Source organism: Vanellus vanellus (assembly GCF_965231255.1).
Source record: "Vanellus vanellus genome assembly, chromosome: 1".
In the NCBI taxonomy this organism is placed as follows: domain Eukaryota; kingdom Metazoa; phylum Chordata; class Aves; order Charadriiformes; family Charadriidae; genus Vanellus; species Vanellus vanellus.
This window is the reverse complement of record NC_138905.1, coordinates 17,776,059-17,793,603: the sequence shown is the minus strand read 5'-3', so window position 1 is coordinate 17,793,603 and position 17,545 is coordinate 17,776,059. Positions and strand designations below refer to the sequence as shown.

The 17,545-nt window shown below is 40.7% G+C and overlaps 1 protein-coding gene across 1 annotated transcript in view; it reads right to left on the bottom strand.

Moving 5' to 3' along the window:
- Positions 1-17,545, bottom strand: part of GRAMD4 (GRAM domain containing 4) — an 82,860-nt gene that overhangs the window by 14,219 nt on the left and 51,096 nt on the right. The window contains exons 5-11 of the mRNA XM_082496904.1: positions 10,735-10,796; positions 7,486-7,618; positions 6,973-6,998; positions 4,847-4,938; positions 3,152-3,243; positions 2,109-2,157; positions 1,183-1,254 (exon numbers count right to left, since the gene is read on the bottom strand). Coding sequence (XP_082353030.1) covers positions 1,183-1,254; positions 2,109-2,157; positions 3,152-3,243; positions 4,847-4,938; positions 6,973-6,998; positions 7,486-7,618; positions 10,735-10,796 — 526 coding nt within the window. The remainder of the gene's footprint in view (positions 1-1,182; positions 1,255-2,108; positions 2,158-3,151; positions 3,244-4,846; positions 4,939-6,972; positions 6,999-7,485; positions 7,619-10,734; positions 10,797-17,545) is intronic.

Genomic DNA, 17,545 nt, shown 5'->3' with positions numbered 1-17,545 from the left:
TTCCATCTCATTTAACACCTTGTTCTGTAACTCACAATTGTTAGAAGTGAAGAAGCTATTTGACCCCACTGTCTTGACTGCAAAGTGTTTACATCACTGAATAAAATTTAAATTAAGCTGTCAATCTAAAAGTTAAGAGCTTCTGTCAGTAGGTAACAAAATAGGAAGTTTCTTCACACATTTTGAGCACTGAAATGTCAGGAAATGGTTACTGAGTTCATCAAGCATTGGACTGTTAGCTTCTTTGGAAACACACCACTACCAGGGTTTTATAATACTACCTTGGAGTTACAAGATTCCGTGTCATTCCAACAGCTGTTGATGCAAACTGATCCCTGCTCAGCACTAAGAGGGTTATTAAGCCATCTTTTCTAACCAATTCTTGCTGTCACAGCACCTGAAAATTTCATCTTCCCAATAAATTTCCAAAGGTGTTTTTATATAAGCACATATATAAATTTTTATATGGCACCGCCACCAGCAGCAGGAGGGAGATGAGCATACACAGTCGGCAAGAGAAAGGTAAGCTACTTCAGCAGCGGCACACTGTTAGACATGGCACAAGGCTGCAGTTCAACTGGATGGTGGAGGCCCTCAGCTGCTAGGGTAGCTCCTCAAACTGATGGAGCTGGCAGAAAACCTTCCTTCACCCTCTCCCACACAACCCGCAGATTTCAGGGCTGGGAGTGGTGTTTAAAACAGGCCATTTCAGAGATGCTGTACAAACTCTTGAATTAACACACCTAAACAGACAGTAGCCTTCAGCTAAATCTTGAAGGAATAGGGTCTCCTACATCAGTTTTATGACTAGCAGATTTGGGATATGGATCCCCACTCCAGTACATTGGTAAGATTTGCCACCTGATCTACATTATCAGAAGCTCATATGCATATATTAGGGGAAAAACACTCAGAAACTGCTTCTTTTCCCCTCCAGACCTCACTCAGACCTGTGATCGGAGTACCTCAACCAGTTCTGTGAAGCATCACACCATTTCAGAAGCTTCAGGAATCTTACTGAGATCTCTGTTGCTCATAGGTAAAGATCCCTATGCAAGAAAAGTATTGCTTGTTTGAGTGTTTGTTTTCACATGCTGTATAACAACATCCTTTGACCACTTGGACTATGAACCTCCTTGTTTCTAAGGAAGCAGGTGGAGAGGTCCGAGAGCAGCACAGTACCTGCGCCTTCTGAGCCACGTCTAGAACAAGCTGAAACTTTTCAGACACAGTCAGGTCCTCTTTTGGGGGTTCCTTGGGCAAGAAAGAGACAATCCATTAATTTTCAGCGCAGCTGAAACGGGCACTTTACAAAACTCCTCATGACAAGATAACACTTCAACATTTTTGGCAACAGTCCTCTCACTTTAAACAGTCTCCAAATTTGCCAAGTTCCACCCTTGTTTCAGATCTACTGTTTATGTCTTTCATTGTTGGTTATCTTTAGGTCTCGATGCTTTTCCCCCATGGTATGTGCAAACGTATTAATATGAGGCTGTGAAAGACACAGTAAGTCTCTGGAGCAGCACGGTTACACAGGCTTTCAGTCTATGACCATATGCTCAAACTGACCTATTTCTGGTCTAGCACAGAAATGTCATTTTTATTAGAAGTTTTACATCTAGAACTTTTAAATTTATTTAAATAGATTATTGGCTTTTTGAGAGGAACAAAATCACCCTGGAAGTGAGGCCTCACTCAGTCTTAGTGAAAGGTCTGACATTCAATGACCTCCATCTTACGTTAACACTTACAATCCTTCCTGCTTAAAGCAGGGTATGCAAAACATTGATTTCAAAATGTGATAAAGAAAACAGAATGCAAGGCTTCTTGAAGATCCCACAGGATCTAACTTGTCCCAAGCTAGCATATTAACATTGATTCCAAAAATGTGATCCAAGTTTGGAATATTTTAGCGTGAAAAACCCAAACCTAAGAGTGCTGTTAATGAAGATTTCTAAATTGCAAGAGAAAGAAAAAAAGTTGTACTGTCTTTGTTTGCACCTCACCCTTCCTCCCTTTCACAACTACCCACATAAACACAGAGGAAGGTTTTAAAGGTACAACTTTTAATGTAGGCATACAGGCCAAGCTGATCAACGACCTACCATGGGTTCGGAAACTTCAGGCACAATGCTCCACTGTATTCTCCAACCCCTAGAAGTTATGGAAATAGTTAAATAGAGCAAGTACCTCTTCTCCACCTGCCAACATGGATTATTTGTAAGAGGTTAAAAAGCAGGTTTCTGCAATAAGCACTTATGGCTTAAAAAAATAATAAAATAATCCCCAAATTAACGAAGAATCCACATCACAAAAGCGGCAAACCATAGAGAGCTTTAAAGGTATATACCTTAAATAAAAAAATATTAGCTAGGTAGATACTACACAATCACTGCTTGTGGGTTTTACAACAAAAGTGAACTCTGTGCACAGAGCAAAATAATTAGAAATATTTTTTTCCTGTTTTTTTATGTGAACAAAATTACATCAACTTATTCAGGAGCCTATTTGCTTCTAGCAATTTTCAAAGAATAGAGCATCACACAGTAAGTATCAATTAAGAAGTCAGAAAATTATTTAAAAATATGCACATTAAGGTCCCCTCCCCCATTTTAAGGGGCAAAACACTACCAGTCTCAAATAGCATTTTAAAAAGATTGTCTCAGTAGAGAAACTGTACATTTAAAAAAAAAAAGTCTTAATTTTTAATAAAGACTGTTTACAAATGTAAGACACTTTGGATAAAGTATGCCAAGAGCTACTGAAAAAGGCAAAACAGCAATTTTGGGCCTAGATGAAAATGAAAAGGGAAAAGCAGCAGGCTTCAACATTTAAGGTGACATTCTCCAACCACTCTGAATGCTGCAGAATTTTATTTTAGAATTTTAACATGCTGAGGGATTTGTCTGATAAAAAGCAGCGTCATTTAGGATGACCCAAGTCACAGGATATGAAGATAATTTGTTAGAACACTCAAAAATTATAGAAACTGAGTAATGAAATTAAGGATATTAGAATTTGAATTTCAGTTTGTTAGATTTAATTCACAATGTTAGAAAAGGTAACAGTTTACAACTCAATGCAAGAATAATAAAACATCTTTCAAGCAAAGCATTACAAGAGAATAATCTAGTATTTAAGTAAATACCTGGCTATGAGGTAATTTAGGGACAACCTCAAAATTGCTAAAAATAAGAACATAGGAATGGCCCAGCCATGCCATACAGCATTCATGTAAATCTGCAGATTAAGAAAAAAAAGAAAAAAGAAAAAAAGAGAGATGTGGATTACAAGCTGGGTACAGTGAGTCACACAAAATACCACTGCCCACTGTACTGTTAGGTTCAGAATCATGCAATTCAGATCACCAAAATTAATAAATTTTAGCCACCCCATAACTGACAACAGCACTGCATTCATGAATGTAAAGTTGAAACTAAGATTGAACCAAATCTCCAAAGATGACACTTAACTAGTTCTCAGCTGCTTGAGAGACAGTATTGAGTACTTCCAACACTGCAATTATGTGAAGCGGTAAGGGGAAAAAAAAAAAAAAAAAAAAAAAAAAAAAGAGTAAACCCTAAAGTCTGTGAATCTACTACGTGACCTATGGTCTATGGTCTAATGTCACCTAGGGCAGCTGAAGCAATGGTATTGTATAAGAGTTATGACAATTAGCCCCATACAGGGCAACAGGATAAACTCTTATTCTATTATATCAGGTCAATTAAATCCCAAATTTTTACCAAGCTTAAAAAGATTGCAGGAAAACAGGTTTTATTTTACCTAACAAGTACAAATACAAAGTGCTTCAAAAGGTATTCTGTCCCTTTCCCAGCTTCTGAAAACACAGAGAGGACAGCCACCCTGCCGAGAGATGTTAGGCTTTTCACTGATAACCCAAAAATGAAGCATTACTCCAGCTCTGCGGTCCCAAGGCTTTCCAAGTTCCTTCTTTTGGCTTTTATCTGAAGAATGGGTTTGTCAGGAGAGGCGAGAGAAAAATCAGTAGCTTATGAGAAGGGACAGACACAGAGCACCGTGAGGGGCAAGTCTCCTCCTCAATATTCCTTCAGGTGTGCCATGCAAAGTAGCATTAAATAAGGCTCTCTAACTTACCGGGAAGGATCATTTAATGAAAAGGTGTGTGACATTTTCACCAAACAGGTTCATTCAGCTACAACTACCAGTAATAATTTTCTTCGATATCGAAATATTTCATATACACCGTGACCAAAAGAATTCAGATCATTTAATTAACAATTAGAAGGAAAACAAATCAAAACCCCACTAAATAGTTATGTCGCCTTGTGGCACGCAAACCGCCTTACATATCATGGCAATGTTTGAATTTAGCTCACAGACTCAGTGTTTGCACATTAAATGATACCCAAATCAAGGCATTTTGTCTCTCATCAGTAAGTATGATCCTAACGAATGGCAAGCAACACTGATGGTGGACGATAGCTTCGTCCACCTATCGCCACCAACTATCGCCATTTCAGCCCTAGACAAAAAGAGGTTTTGCAGAGGCTGAAGCAACCATCAAATTACAGGACCGGGAGACAGGAAACAAGAACTGAGAGAACAATGCCCAGATCATTCTAAGTTATTTTAACAGTTACGAAACTATGCTACAATAAACCCAGAATACACAATTTAAATAGCTTTGAAATATAACTGAAGTGACAACTACTGGTATTTTGTGTTAAATGAAATGACACTACTTGATTTGACTTAAACTGCAGCATAATCCCGGTTCAGTTATGGCAGTTTCAATGAATTTCAGTAAACAATAGACTTTAAAAGACCATACTACTCCTGGAGGAACAGGATAACTTACAATAAAGGCAATAGCAGAAGTGTAGATAGAATACCAGTCTGATAAGGCAGAAAGATTCTTCACAAAATTAGTAACAGGTTTGGCACCTCTCTCTAAACAGAAGTGGAGAAAAACACAACTGTTAGAAATAGCTGGCAGTGGTTAAATCACTTGTAAATGACAAACAACCAAATTAGAAAATTAATAGGAATATTCAAGACACGTAAAGATAAAAAGGCTTGTCCAAATTAAGAAAAACAAACCCCATCAATGTAACTGAACAACTAGTTAAGTAATGCATTTCAAAAAACTAAGTGTTATTCAAGACAAATGTAATGTCTAAACTGAAGCATAGACAAAAATAATCAATACCCTCTACAGGGGTACCCTGGATGCCGATAGCACCCTGTTCTGAGCTCTGTTCATACTACCATGAAGACATCCGCACAGGTCAGTTTATCCCCCTGTAACACAAGGTAAATTAGCCTGATTGGACTCCAAGCCACTGAGGAACAGCTTGCTGCTACCTGACCAAGCTAGCCTAAAAACCAGGCCAGCTCTCTCTTGGCTACATTTCTGCAGGAGTCTGTCCATTGGTAGCACTTTGTTGCTTACTCTTCCTAAGCCAAGAGAGACAGGACCTTGCTGCCGAAAGAAGTTTGTGTCCCACCTCTGCAGACCTTTGCTCTCGCAGTCGCTGCACAGGAGACAAACCTGTGCCGGGAGATGCATCACTTCCACACACAGATGCCCACAGCCAACCAGAGACAGCAAGAGGACCTCCTCCTCAGCTCCCTAAAAAAGACTTCTCCTTTACCCTTCCTATTCTTCTAAGCTTTTTTACCACTTGGGCAAACTAGCTAAGGGACACAAGATGACAGGAGAGGGCTGCTGTGAGACCTTTGCTTACTCTGTTGGAATACATGGGGTTTGCCTTCCCTGCTGAGAAGAGTGACGACTCCGCTTGCACAGGTGGGCCCAGGAGTACCCACCCTCGTTTGCAGTACAGCTCACAACTTTCAACAGCTTTCTTCAAGAGAACCTGTGACTTGCTATCCTAGTTTGTTTGGCTTGAAATTCAGCTATCCTTGATATATTCCCTATAGGAAATAATTAAACAACTAGGACTAGATTTTCTTGAGCATCAGCAGCACAACCAAAGCAGCAGATGAAGTAAGTGGAAGGGCATGCCTGAAGCACTGGAGGTGGTCATGGACTCCACCGCTGCTCCACCATCCCACACTGACCCTGCAGGGAAGGTCAACACCTGGAAACCACTGGCAACAACAGTGGTCTTGAGAGCAACTAAGGGTCTTGAGAGCTCTGGGTGGTTGTCAGGCACCCCTGGACAACAGGGATCTAGATTTTGTCACTCAGCGAGTAGAAGTTAAGAACCATCCAAACCTTAAGCTTAATACTGCTTTTTTAAAGCTCTTCTGAAGGCAATGCACGTTCACCATGGAGAACAGGTCACAAGTATTCTCCCAAATGAAACTCGAATGAATATCAGTATTTAAAATAAGGAGAACAAAACTGACCTTACATGGAGATTACAGACCCTTATTTCAACTTCACTTTCCCCCCCACAATAATTTAACAATTTGGAGCACAAATCAGCCATTTTTTTTTCAGGCTAGCAATTCTTGGCTGCACAGAACTTCTGAAGGACTGAACTACTTTAACTCATCATCCTCCACCTTCCAAAATAATTTATCAGCTATCCAAGAGAAAGAAATGCAAGACACACTTGGGGTATGTATCGTCCAACCCCTCCTTCTTTGAAAGCATAAGCTAATAGACTAGGAAGCAAACTACAAGCAGCTCAGGCATAAGTGTATGAAGACTGTTACTTTTGCCATTGGAAAAATAACCTGTTCTCATTCATTACATGTTTACACATTTTAATTAACATTACATTTTTAGTTCAGAGACACCCTATGTAATTCAAGATTAAAGGTAAGCTTCTACCACTGCTCCTCTAAGTTACTTTGAGATCCAAACGCTAACACAAGATTTCAGAATCACGTCTGCTTATGAACTGGCAGAAGTATTTCAAAACCCTGTACTTTAAAATGCAGCAATCCTCCCAATAGGGTTACTAAGAACTATTTTTACTTCCAGAAAATAAAATACTGCTAAGTACTTACTTAATCTTCTCATATTTTCAGTCAACCTGAAAAATAATGGATAAAACCAACTTGTTAAAGAGGCAAGTAGTGCACAGTTGTGTACATTTAGTCCCTGAAATACTGCTCACAGTTATAAATTAGATGTTTGTGCATAAAGCTTCATTGTTGCCCGCTACGAAATGTGTTTCTAGTAACTAATACAGCCTACCTTGCATCCTACAAAAAATTGAAATGTAAAAGCTCTCCGGCCTAACTAAGACTTTGTCCACAGCTTTTGAGAGGCATACGATGGAACCTGGTAAATAATATAACTCTTATTCTACCTCAGACAGCAGATAAACTTCAGATTTCATGTTTTGGCCAAAGCATTCACAAACCTTTTGAGATGGTTCTGTACTTTCAGTTTTATTACTTCTAATGCAAACACTTGCTCAAACCACGTAAAAGGTTGTAAAACAAAAAGAAAAGAGAAAAACAAGAAGCAACTTGTAAAGAAGCCAACAATTTCTCACAATCATATTAGAGATTTACCTTCTAGCGCTAAGTGGCTCTTCTGTTTCCACTGTATTCTCTTCTGGCTGAAATCTGAAGTCCTCGACATACTCCCCAAATTTGTCACAAAACCACTTCTGGATTCTCGAACAAACTGTGTGACTACGCTTATCTGTAAGAAAGAAGCACTAAGTATCAGGGTAATACTAGAAGATATCTTCATACAAAGCCTGCCCCTGTTCCCACACGCCATGCTCTGCTGGGAAGCAGACTTTGTACCGCTTCCCTGTCCTTCACCTACACTCTTCATGGAAACTCACTATCCCATTTATTTCTGCACAGAAACACTGACTGCACTAAGCTGGTAAAATAAGACTAAAGGTGACTCCTGCTTTGCTCTAAGTATAGCACATGGAAGTATCTTATTACCAGAACTACAGAGATTATTTAAACATCCTAACAAACAAGAATTTTTAGCAAACACTGTAAAAACATCTTCTGGTTAAGAGGTTCCTGTAAACAAAAGACTGATGTAAATCTCTGTGCTCCTGTTGTGCTGAAGGGTCGCCTTGAGAAAAGCAAGTGTAAAGCAAAACACTGCTGAGCAGAGAGCAGAACAACCAACTTGCAGCCACGTGAATTTGACAAGAAAGGGAGGTGGGAAGTTAAGCAAGATTCTGCAGGAGGCATTTTTACTACCACTTGCCAACCATTTACAGGCTGTAAAGATTTTGTGTGTGTGTGTGTGTGTGTGTGTGTGTGTGTGTGTGTGTGTGTGTAAAACGTGCGCTTCCTTTTTTCTCAAGCCAGGCTACAAAAGTTATGCTGTATATACCACTTTCTATATATGGAATATATAGTCATAATACTGCCTGGAAAGTCTTATTTGGCAAAGCAATGAAGTGATGTACACTTTCTGTATGTCAGTTTCAGCGGAAAAGCATAACATAAATATATGGGTATATGGAAAGAATACAAGGGTAAAAGCCTTAAGGTAGCACAAGTGAGAACAAAACAATCCCCTTTTGCTTTACCTGTAACTCAGAAAATCACTGTCTAGAAGGAATAGGCAGGCTATTCTTTGGAAAGGTAGGTCAACACAGCAATGTCACGAAGCAGACACTGGCCACAATTATTCTAGGACCAAACTTCATACAGAACTCCATAAAATTAAGATATGATTAAACAGAGGCATGAAAGATTTGTCAGCCAACTAAAACAGCCAAAATGATGCCTTTAAGCATTTGAGAAAAAGCAACCAGTGCACAGAAAATAGGATTAAACTATTTATTAATGAATGAGTGATATCTAGAAAAACAAGGAATTTAGTGACAGTTTACAGCTGAGAGAACACTTCTATGTGAACGCAAAAAAATATGAAGTAGCTTCTCACATGCTAATCCTTCAGATAGTACTGAGAAAAATTTTGAGTAGACAACAGAAAAAAATCACAGATTGTAGTTCACATAACAGAAAGTATTGGGAGTACAGGAGGAGCAACATCAAATTTAATCCACAGATTTAAAAGCCTAAGTCTCAATCAAGAGGTGGAGGGAGGAAAGCTTAAGTGTACTGAAAGATTGAGAATGTGCCTGTTGCCTTAGTTCTTTCAGAAATCACTATATTATTGCATTCATAAGAAGCAACAGCTTGAGAAATGTAGACGACAGTTTAAGAGTTGAAAAAATGAGTAACTCAACTTTATTCATTCTCCAGAATGTCTTTTCTTTTACAAAAAGGAAGTAATACAGTTAATGGCATAAAAGAGCTTTTACAATTGAGAAGAAAACAGAACATCTTTTCTATACATTACACCTGTTTTCCCGTAAGTCAAGGATTATCAAGGCATGCAAGAATGATGAAGTCAGGCAACAGGTTTCATTACATTCCTAAAAGCTTTAAAATACAGTCAATTCCTTGCTTAGGTATGCAAAGTCAGCTACAAAAAGTAAATGCAGAATCACGTACAGAGAAGTAAGAAGCTGCTCAAATGGTCTTTCGTATTCATAGAATCATAGAATGGTTTAGGTTGGAAAGGACCTTGAAGATCACCGAGTTCCAACCCCCCTGCCATAGACAGGGACACCTCCCACTAGACCAAGTTGCCCAAGGCCACATCCAGCCTGGTCTTGAACACCTCCAGGGATGGGGCCTCAACAACTTCTCGGGGCAACCTGTGCCAGTGCCTCACCACCCTCAAAGTGAAAAACTTCTTCCTAATGTGTAATCTGAACCTGCCCTCTTCCAGTTTAAAGCCATTCCCCCTCGTCCTATCACTACATGCCCTAGTAAAAATTCCTTCCCCAGCTCTCCTGTAGGCCCCCTTTAGGTACTGGAAGGCCGCAATAAGATCTCCCCGGAGCCTTCTCTTCTCCAGGCTGAACAACCCCAACTCTTTCAGCCTCTCCTCAAAGGAGAGGTGCTCCAGCCCTCGGATCATCCTCGTGGCTCTCCTCTGGACACACTCCAGCAGGTCCATGTCCTTCTTATGGTGGGGACTCCAGAGCTGGATGCAGTACTCCAGGTGGGGTCTCACAAGAGTGGAGGGGCAGAATCACCTCCTCTGACCTGCTGGCCACACTTCTTTGGATGCAGCCCAGGATACGGTTGGCCTTCTGGGCTGCAATCGCACATTGCTGGCTCATGTTGAGCTTCTCGTCAATCAGCACCCCCAGGTCCTTCTCCTCAGGGCTGCTCTCCAGCCATTCCCTGCCAAGCCTGTATCTGTCCTTGGGATTGCCCTGACCCAAATGTAAGACCTTCTACTTGGCCTTGTTGAACTGCATGAGATTGGCTTGGGCCCACCTCTCCAGCCTGTCCAGGTTCCTGTGGATGGCATCCCTCCCCTCCAGCGTGTCTACCTTGCCAAAGAGCTTGGTGTCATTGGCAAACTGCTGAGGGTGCACTCGACCCCACTGTCCATGTCGCTGACAAAGATGGTGAACAGTACAGGCCCCAATACCGACCCCTGAGGACCACCACTCATCACTGCTCTCCACTTGGACATCGAGCCGTTGACAGCAACTCTTTGAGTGCGACCGTCCAGCCAGTTCTTTATCCACTGAGTGGTCCATTTGTCAAATCCATGTCTCTTCAATTTAGAGACCAGGATATCGTGTGGGACAGTGTCAAACGCTTCTTCATGACAGGGCCATTCGGCTTCTTCAGAAGCCTGCTTAAGGACCCAGCAAGTTTTTCAGCAACGTTTGATCTTCTAAGGATCAAAAGGAAGGGGTGGAAAAAAATCTGACTGAATCAAACTGCTAGTAGAGATCTGATCAAGATTACCTGTTCCATTGGCTTGTGTCTGTGGCTTTGCGGGTTGCTGAGCTGCAGGCACCTCTTCTGTCCTACAAAGAAAGTAGAAACAATATGAAATGCTACAGATTAAGAATTTTTTCCCTTTTCGGTAAAGGGAGCACTGGAACCTCCAGGGTTTCCATAGCTGAGATTATACAAGACGACAAGGAAAAAAAACACGTTTATGCTCTTTTGCAAGATTCAAAATATTCATCGTACATTGCACTTAGGATCCAGGGAAATACCTCCCACTGGAAGGAGAAGTGAGGTTTAGCCATTTTCTGTCACCAACAGCTCAATTTCATATTACAACTACTAAATAATTTAGTATCAAATTTGTTGCATTACTTATGCCTTTGTGTTGTATATTCATACAGGAAAACTCTTCAGAGCACCAGCTCTTCCCACAGTAATAAATGAAAAGGGATTCCGTATCGCAAGTTGATTACCACAGTACTAGTATAAAACCAGAGTTTAATGCATGAACCTTGAATTCTGCCATCCTTACTGGAGCCAAACGCTACTCATCTTCACAATGAGAGGAACAGGTGTCAAGAATTATTTAAAACTTTATGTTGTAAGCTCTTGAAGTGCACAGATATCAACCCAATTTTAAAATATCTTTTTAAAAACTTGCAAAATTGAAATAACCGTCTGAAAATCTGAGATAAAATTGTTCTAAAAAATATATAGCGAGTAGCAGGCATCATTGGTCTCAGCTTTCAAAGTAAGTAAAGAATAATATTCTCATCCATTAAAAGTGAACAGATTTTGGAAACCACAAATGCTTTTGCCATTCTGTACGTGTGTAAGGCTCAAAATTACATTTGCACTATCCACAGACTCCAACTGCCAACTTGTCTTGAGAATACTTCAGGCTTCAGTCCAAAAGTCTTCAGCCATCCATGCAGATACCCTACAGAAAGATTTTTTTCTAATGAAGCAGCAGCTTTGACAACATAACACCAGTCACAGCAAGATCTACTTGACAGGGAGTTTTATGATTGAAAAGATTACTGCTTGAAACAAAAACGTGTTGGTTGTGTAATTTCATTATAGCTCATTTATCAGACAATATAGGTGTTTTCAAATGTTCCCTTCTTTTGCTCCTCAGGAAGGCAACCAAATGGGATGCTGGTCAGCAAATGGAGAGCAAGAAGACAGATGCCACTCTACAGACTGCAGCAATATAGATGGATATATAATTCTCTCTCCTGCTATTGTTCTAGGAAGTACATTAGGGAAAGATCTCACTGTACTGTCTGCACATGGAAAAGGTCATTACTAATGTGTGATGTCTCAACATCAGCATACATCAACGAGTACGACGGAGAAACTACAGAACTAATTACCTCCCTTCGTTCCTAAGCACTCCCCGTATTTAATGAGCTTTCTACATCCTTGTTCATTTCTAAAAGGACATTTAGAAATAATTTACTGTTTTATAAATTATAACTGGACATCTATCTGTGCAGAGAAGCTGAATTCAACGGTTTCTGCTTTCAAAGTCACTGGTTTTCACGCCTCTTCAGGACTTTTCCACACAGCTTCTGTATTTGAAGCAACTCTTCTTTCCAGAAGCCACCTGAAATTCCATCAGTTTATTTTTTCTAGCCAAACTTTAACTCCGGTTTCTGTGCCGTTTTTCTGAAGTTTCTACACAAACCATGGGTTCTCCACCTAAAACCTCCTCCTTTCTTTGCTCTTTCCCTCAGATCCTTTCATCTCTTCTATTTCCAGCTCTGTCTCTCTAAAGACAGAGAGCCATTAATGTGATTAAATTTGCACAAACCATTATACAGCCGCGTCTTGTTTTCTTCTATTGGCACATCAGACGGTTACACCATATAGGTGGGCACTTTCATCTGCAATCTGTCACTGTCACTGTGTTTCATTGAAGCTGAAGACAAATTTAAGTAGAAAGGAGGTAGTCATTCACAAGCAGGTTCATCCAGGCAGGAGCCAGTTACTCAACCTGCTCCAGTCATGCAAAGGCACTGGGGGGATATCACACCTGAATGGCTCCAGTGACAGAGCCAAGATGGGATCCCACCACCACCAGCGCCTTCAGGCTGGGTCTTCCTTTGACATGCCAGGATATATTTTCAGAAGCAGCACAGCGTCATTACTCCCCATGTTTCTTGGGAAAAAAAATCCAAAAAATCTCATCAAGAAGCAGTTCTGGATAGCAGCCTCACTGGGCTCCATCAGGAGCACATGATGGTTTGGCTTTGGCCCTTCTTGGTGCCGTTTTATTTCCTTTTTTGGCAATGTCTTACTTGCCATCTGCCTGTTACTCCTTCTCTGTGAAGAACCTGACCTTTACGAATCATCAGGTTAATGACAGCTCATTACTGCACCTGTGAATCAAGTTATAATTAGCCACTTTAGACAGATTTGGGCCAGGAAGCTCAGAATTCATTGTTTAGGCTTGCACACCCACTGGGAAGCTCAATCTCCAAACCAGGTCATGTTGAACCAGCCAGCACATCAAGACTGCTGACAGAGGGCAGGAATTCTTTCCTACAGTTTCTGAACCACCCTTCATGCCAGACATCAGTTAAAAGGCTGGAAAATATAAATGGTCCCCACAACAATGCAAAAAGCTGTGTTTCTATTCAGGCTTCATAAATGCAGCCTGCACCAAAGAAAACAAGCTGCATGAACTCCTCTGGGATCACGCTTTCCACCCAGAAAAAAGGGTGTGACCGGTAATGCCAACAGATCCCTATCCTGTGGCTTGGTCACATTTATGCAACTAGAGATTGCACCCATTTTAAAGCACAGGCTGATTAAAACAGATAAAAGCAACTACAGCCAATGGGGAAGACAAACACAAATGTGCCAAATTTTATTTTTTATTTTTTTAATATATACCAAAGTCAGGGAAGCATGACTGTTAGAGCTGTTCATGATGAGTAGACGTGCAGCATCAAAAATGACCAGCACACACTGATGCTGCCCCACAGAATAGAGCCAAGGGATTGTTTTTGTAGCTGCAAGTATGACACAAAAGATAAGGGAGCCTTGACACTGAAGGCCATTTACCTTAACTAAACATTTTGGGTTTGCGCACCTTTGGCCTTGAACACAGTTGCGAGTTGAGGCCTATGTGAATCAACAGACTCTCCCCAACAACTGTGTGAAGACCAGACTTGCTGCACACAACAGTTCCAGTCGCTGCTGGGATGTTCTCAGACACATTAAAAGCAATTTTCCTACAGGCTGACTCTGAGTACTGAGTTCACAAGCAACTTATCATCATTCTTTTGACAGCTGTGGTGGAAGCCAGTCAAGGCTGTTACATCTTTCTTACAGCTCAAAGCAACGCGAATGTGTATGCACTTCCATCAAAAGCACCTCACAACCGCAGAAATACAAAAATAAGCATAAAGGAGGTATTTTCACAGCCCAGTTTAAAGACTAATCATTTGAGTATACATGGTTTCTTAGCCTGAGGAGCTGTCACAAAACTGAGTTCATACGTTTTACATCTCCTCCTCATTAAAATACACCAAATGTTTCAGAACCCTTTGTCCTCCTCACCAGATACTGCCACATTTTACATGACTAGTGTCCTAAACTGGTGGTTTCAGAAACAAAAAAAAAAAGGTTTCATATGAAATTTGCCCAGAGAAGTTGTTCAGGCCCCATCCCTGGAGGTGTTCAAGGCCAGGCTGGACGTGGTCTTGGGCAACCTGGTTTAGTGGGAGGTGTCCCTGTCTATGGCAGGGGGGTTGGTCCTTTCCAACTTAAACCATTCTATGATTCTATGAAATATCATCAACCTAAAGTTATACAAGATCTAAATGTTCATGGTCAGAAAAAACAAAAAAAAATTTAAAACTAAACTCTTGATAGAAGCTAGTTTGCAAGTAGCAGCCTGTCACCAAATCTACTAAGTTAAAAATAAAGGCAGGCCCCCAGTTCAGCCAATGGGGTATGTCAGCAGCCACGTATGTACGTGAGAAACCCCAGCACGGCTCGGCAGCCGGGCGAGAAACTTTTGACCCAGGTTCTTGCTACCTGTGTGGAGCCCCAGCCTGACCAGGATCCTTCCAGGAGGGAACGCTTCCAGCCTCCAGAGCAATCTCAGGCTGAGGCATCTTCTCAACAGGCAAAGTCAGCCATACCCAAAACACCGCATGTGTGGAAGATGGCATCATTTAATAAGAGGCCAGGAAGAGTTAACCAAGATAAGCGGTACAGAAGGAATAGTGGCTTATGAAGAAGCATTGTCTATTTTCTCCTTTTAAAAATAGTTCACAATGATACTAATAAAAAGGTTTGCATAAGCCACAGCTTGTTGGTAGGTGTAGTTGCAAAGCTTCTTTTTTGTTTTGTTTTGGGTTGTTTTTTTTTTTCTGTGTGATGGAGCTAGCTCACAATTTGTAAAATAAGGCAGCAACAAGCCCACAAGTTACATTAAACAAGCATTGCTCACACAGACTATTCCAAATTATTTATGCATTGTTTCACTAGCAAAATGTCATAAGCTTCATCTGTTGCACCAAACACTGAGCCATCCCAAAGTGCATCTGTAGAAAACTTCAGCTGAGGCCACCATGTTTCTGAATACTCAGATATACAGACAATAAACTGCATGACAAATGAAACCACTACACATCCCTTTCTTCTGCTTCTCTCTGCAAACAATTCAATGAGAAGCCCATGTTCTTCTCTAAAAATAAATAAATAATTTTTAAAAAGTACAATGGTAGCTCATTGTTTTCTCCTTGCTGAGCACTTTGCAGCATGTATTTATACAGCTACGTGTATTGATCTACTTCACAAATATTTTTGAATACTGCAACTATTAAAATAATTTCTTATTTCTTACACCACAGCATGGTTTGTTTTTCATTAGTAGTTAACTTCTGTAAGCAAAAAGAAGAGTACGTGCAAACATGTTCATATGCATATCTATTTAAATATTGTATGCAAAATTACCTGAGAAGCAGAGTGAATTTGTTTTTCTTGACATAAGCAGAGACGGCTTTCTGTGGTTACTTTGCTTAATAAAATTAAGTTTCTATCAGGCGTAAATTTGGCCTATTATGTATTTGATTGCGTCAGCCAACACTTTGCCTGCAGTCCTAATAAAAGTATTTTAAAATGTCTACAGTGAAGTGCAAAAAGATAAAAAGCAGTGAAGAAGAATTTCACACAATGGAGCACAAGTTAAGGAAAAAACATAAGCAACCTGATTTTTCTTTTTCTGGGCAGAAACTGGAAATTTTTCAAAGTCTTATTTTGTTGCCATCTTACATATACCTGCCTGTTGCAAAAAGGTTGGAATATTAGCAAGACTAGATAGAAAAAGATTCAGATAAATGGGACAATTGGCTGAATATAATCCCCAAGTGCAACACCCAAGCTAAACGGGCCAGTGTAATCCTTAGGATATCTAAGTGGGAATACAGCATTGAAGCAGACAGGTCATGCTACCTTAATTTAGCAATGGCAGGCCTGTTAGAGATTTGCTGTTGTCCACAATCCAACAAGACACAGATGTTGACACTAATATTGATAGACAGACCTTCAAACTCTTTTTTTCTGTAAAACACATACTCATAAATCCCTGTGGGCCATATCAGACCCTGGGCCATCCTCATTACCCTGAAATAGGGCAGGATGATGGGTACCTTCCTGCAGAGGAAGGCGGCTCCTCACCCTTCTCCAGGACTCCCAGCAATGATGGGATCACTCTCCACATTCTCTGAGCGTGACCTAGAGCCCAGGCAAACCTGCTCTCGGAAGAAAGCCTAAAGGCCTACGCCAGCACTAAAGACAAGCAAGTGGAATTTGCATCTCAAGCAACTTCTTCAAGGCAGCAAGTCACCAACAAGAAGGTATCCTGAAGCATCAATTTTATCTACCAATAGCACAAAACAATACTTGTTGCTTTGTAATGCTGTTATTGAGCTAACTGATACTCTCAGCAGGGGGACAGGCCAAGTTTGTCCTCTTCCACTGTCCCCATTAGCCCACTCAACCAGGCAACATCAGTCTAGAAACAAAATGGAAGTTATATGTGCATACAGCAAGGCCAACCAGCATAGGCAATAAAAATGCACTCCTACTTCCCAGCTGTAAAAGCAACTGTAAAACGTCACCGAAAAAAAAAACAGATCAGAGCCATGTATGTCACCTTCCCAGGGCATGGTCACAGGCCTGGCTTGGGAACAAGACTCCTCCACAAGGACCTCACAGAGCCCCTTCTAAGCATGGAAGATGGCAGCTCAGGTCAAGATTGCACGTGGACCGACCTTGCACAGAATCGGTGATTTTGGAAAAGCGTCAGTGTGAAACATCAGCCAAAGAAACCCCACTGTACTGAGTACTGAGGGTAAGAGGGAAGGCCTAATTTATCTCCTATATAAGGCCTTGGCAAACCCACACTTCGAATACTGCATGAACTGAGCCTCTTCATCTTAAGACACAACAGTTAAAGAATGGCAACTGAAGTGATGAAAGGGATGGAGTACTCTTAAGGAGACATTGGAAAAGCTGGAGCTCTTCAGTCTGGAGAAAAGAGTAAGAGAGGAAAGGTCCTATCAAGGGTGGTAAATAAGTTGAATGCTGAAAAGTTATTCACCAAATCTCACAATTCTGTAACTACGGGGCACTTCTTGAAACAATTAAGAAATCTGTTAAAAATGAAAGAAAATAAATTTTCTTTAGAGTCCGGAGTGGACTTCTGTAACTTATTGCTTTCACAGCTTCCAGTAGTAGATAGCACCAGCATTTTCAAGAGGGGGTTAAACAAATTAACAGATAACAGGTCTGCAAACAGATA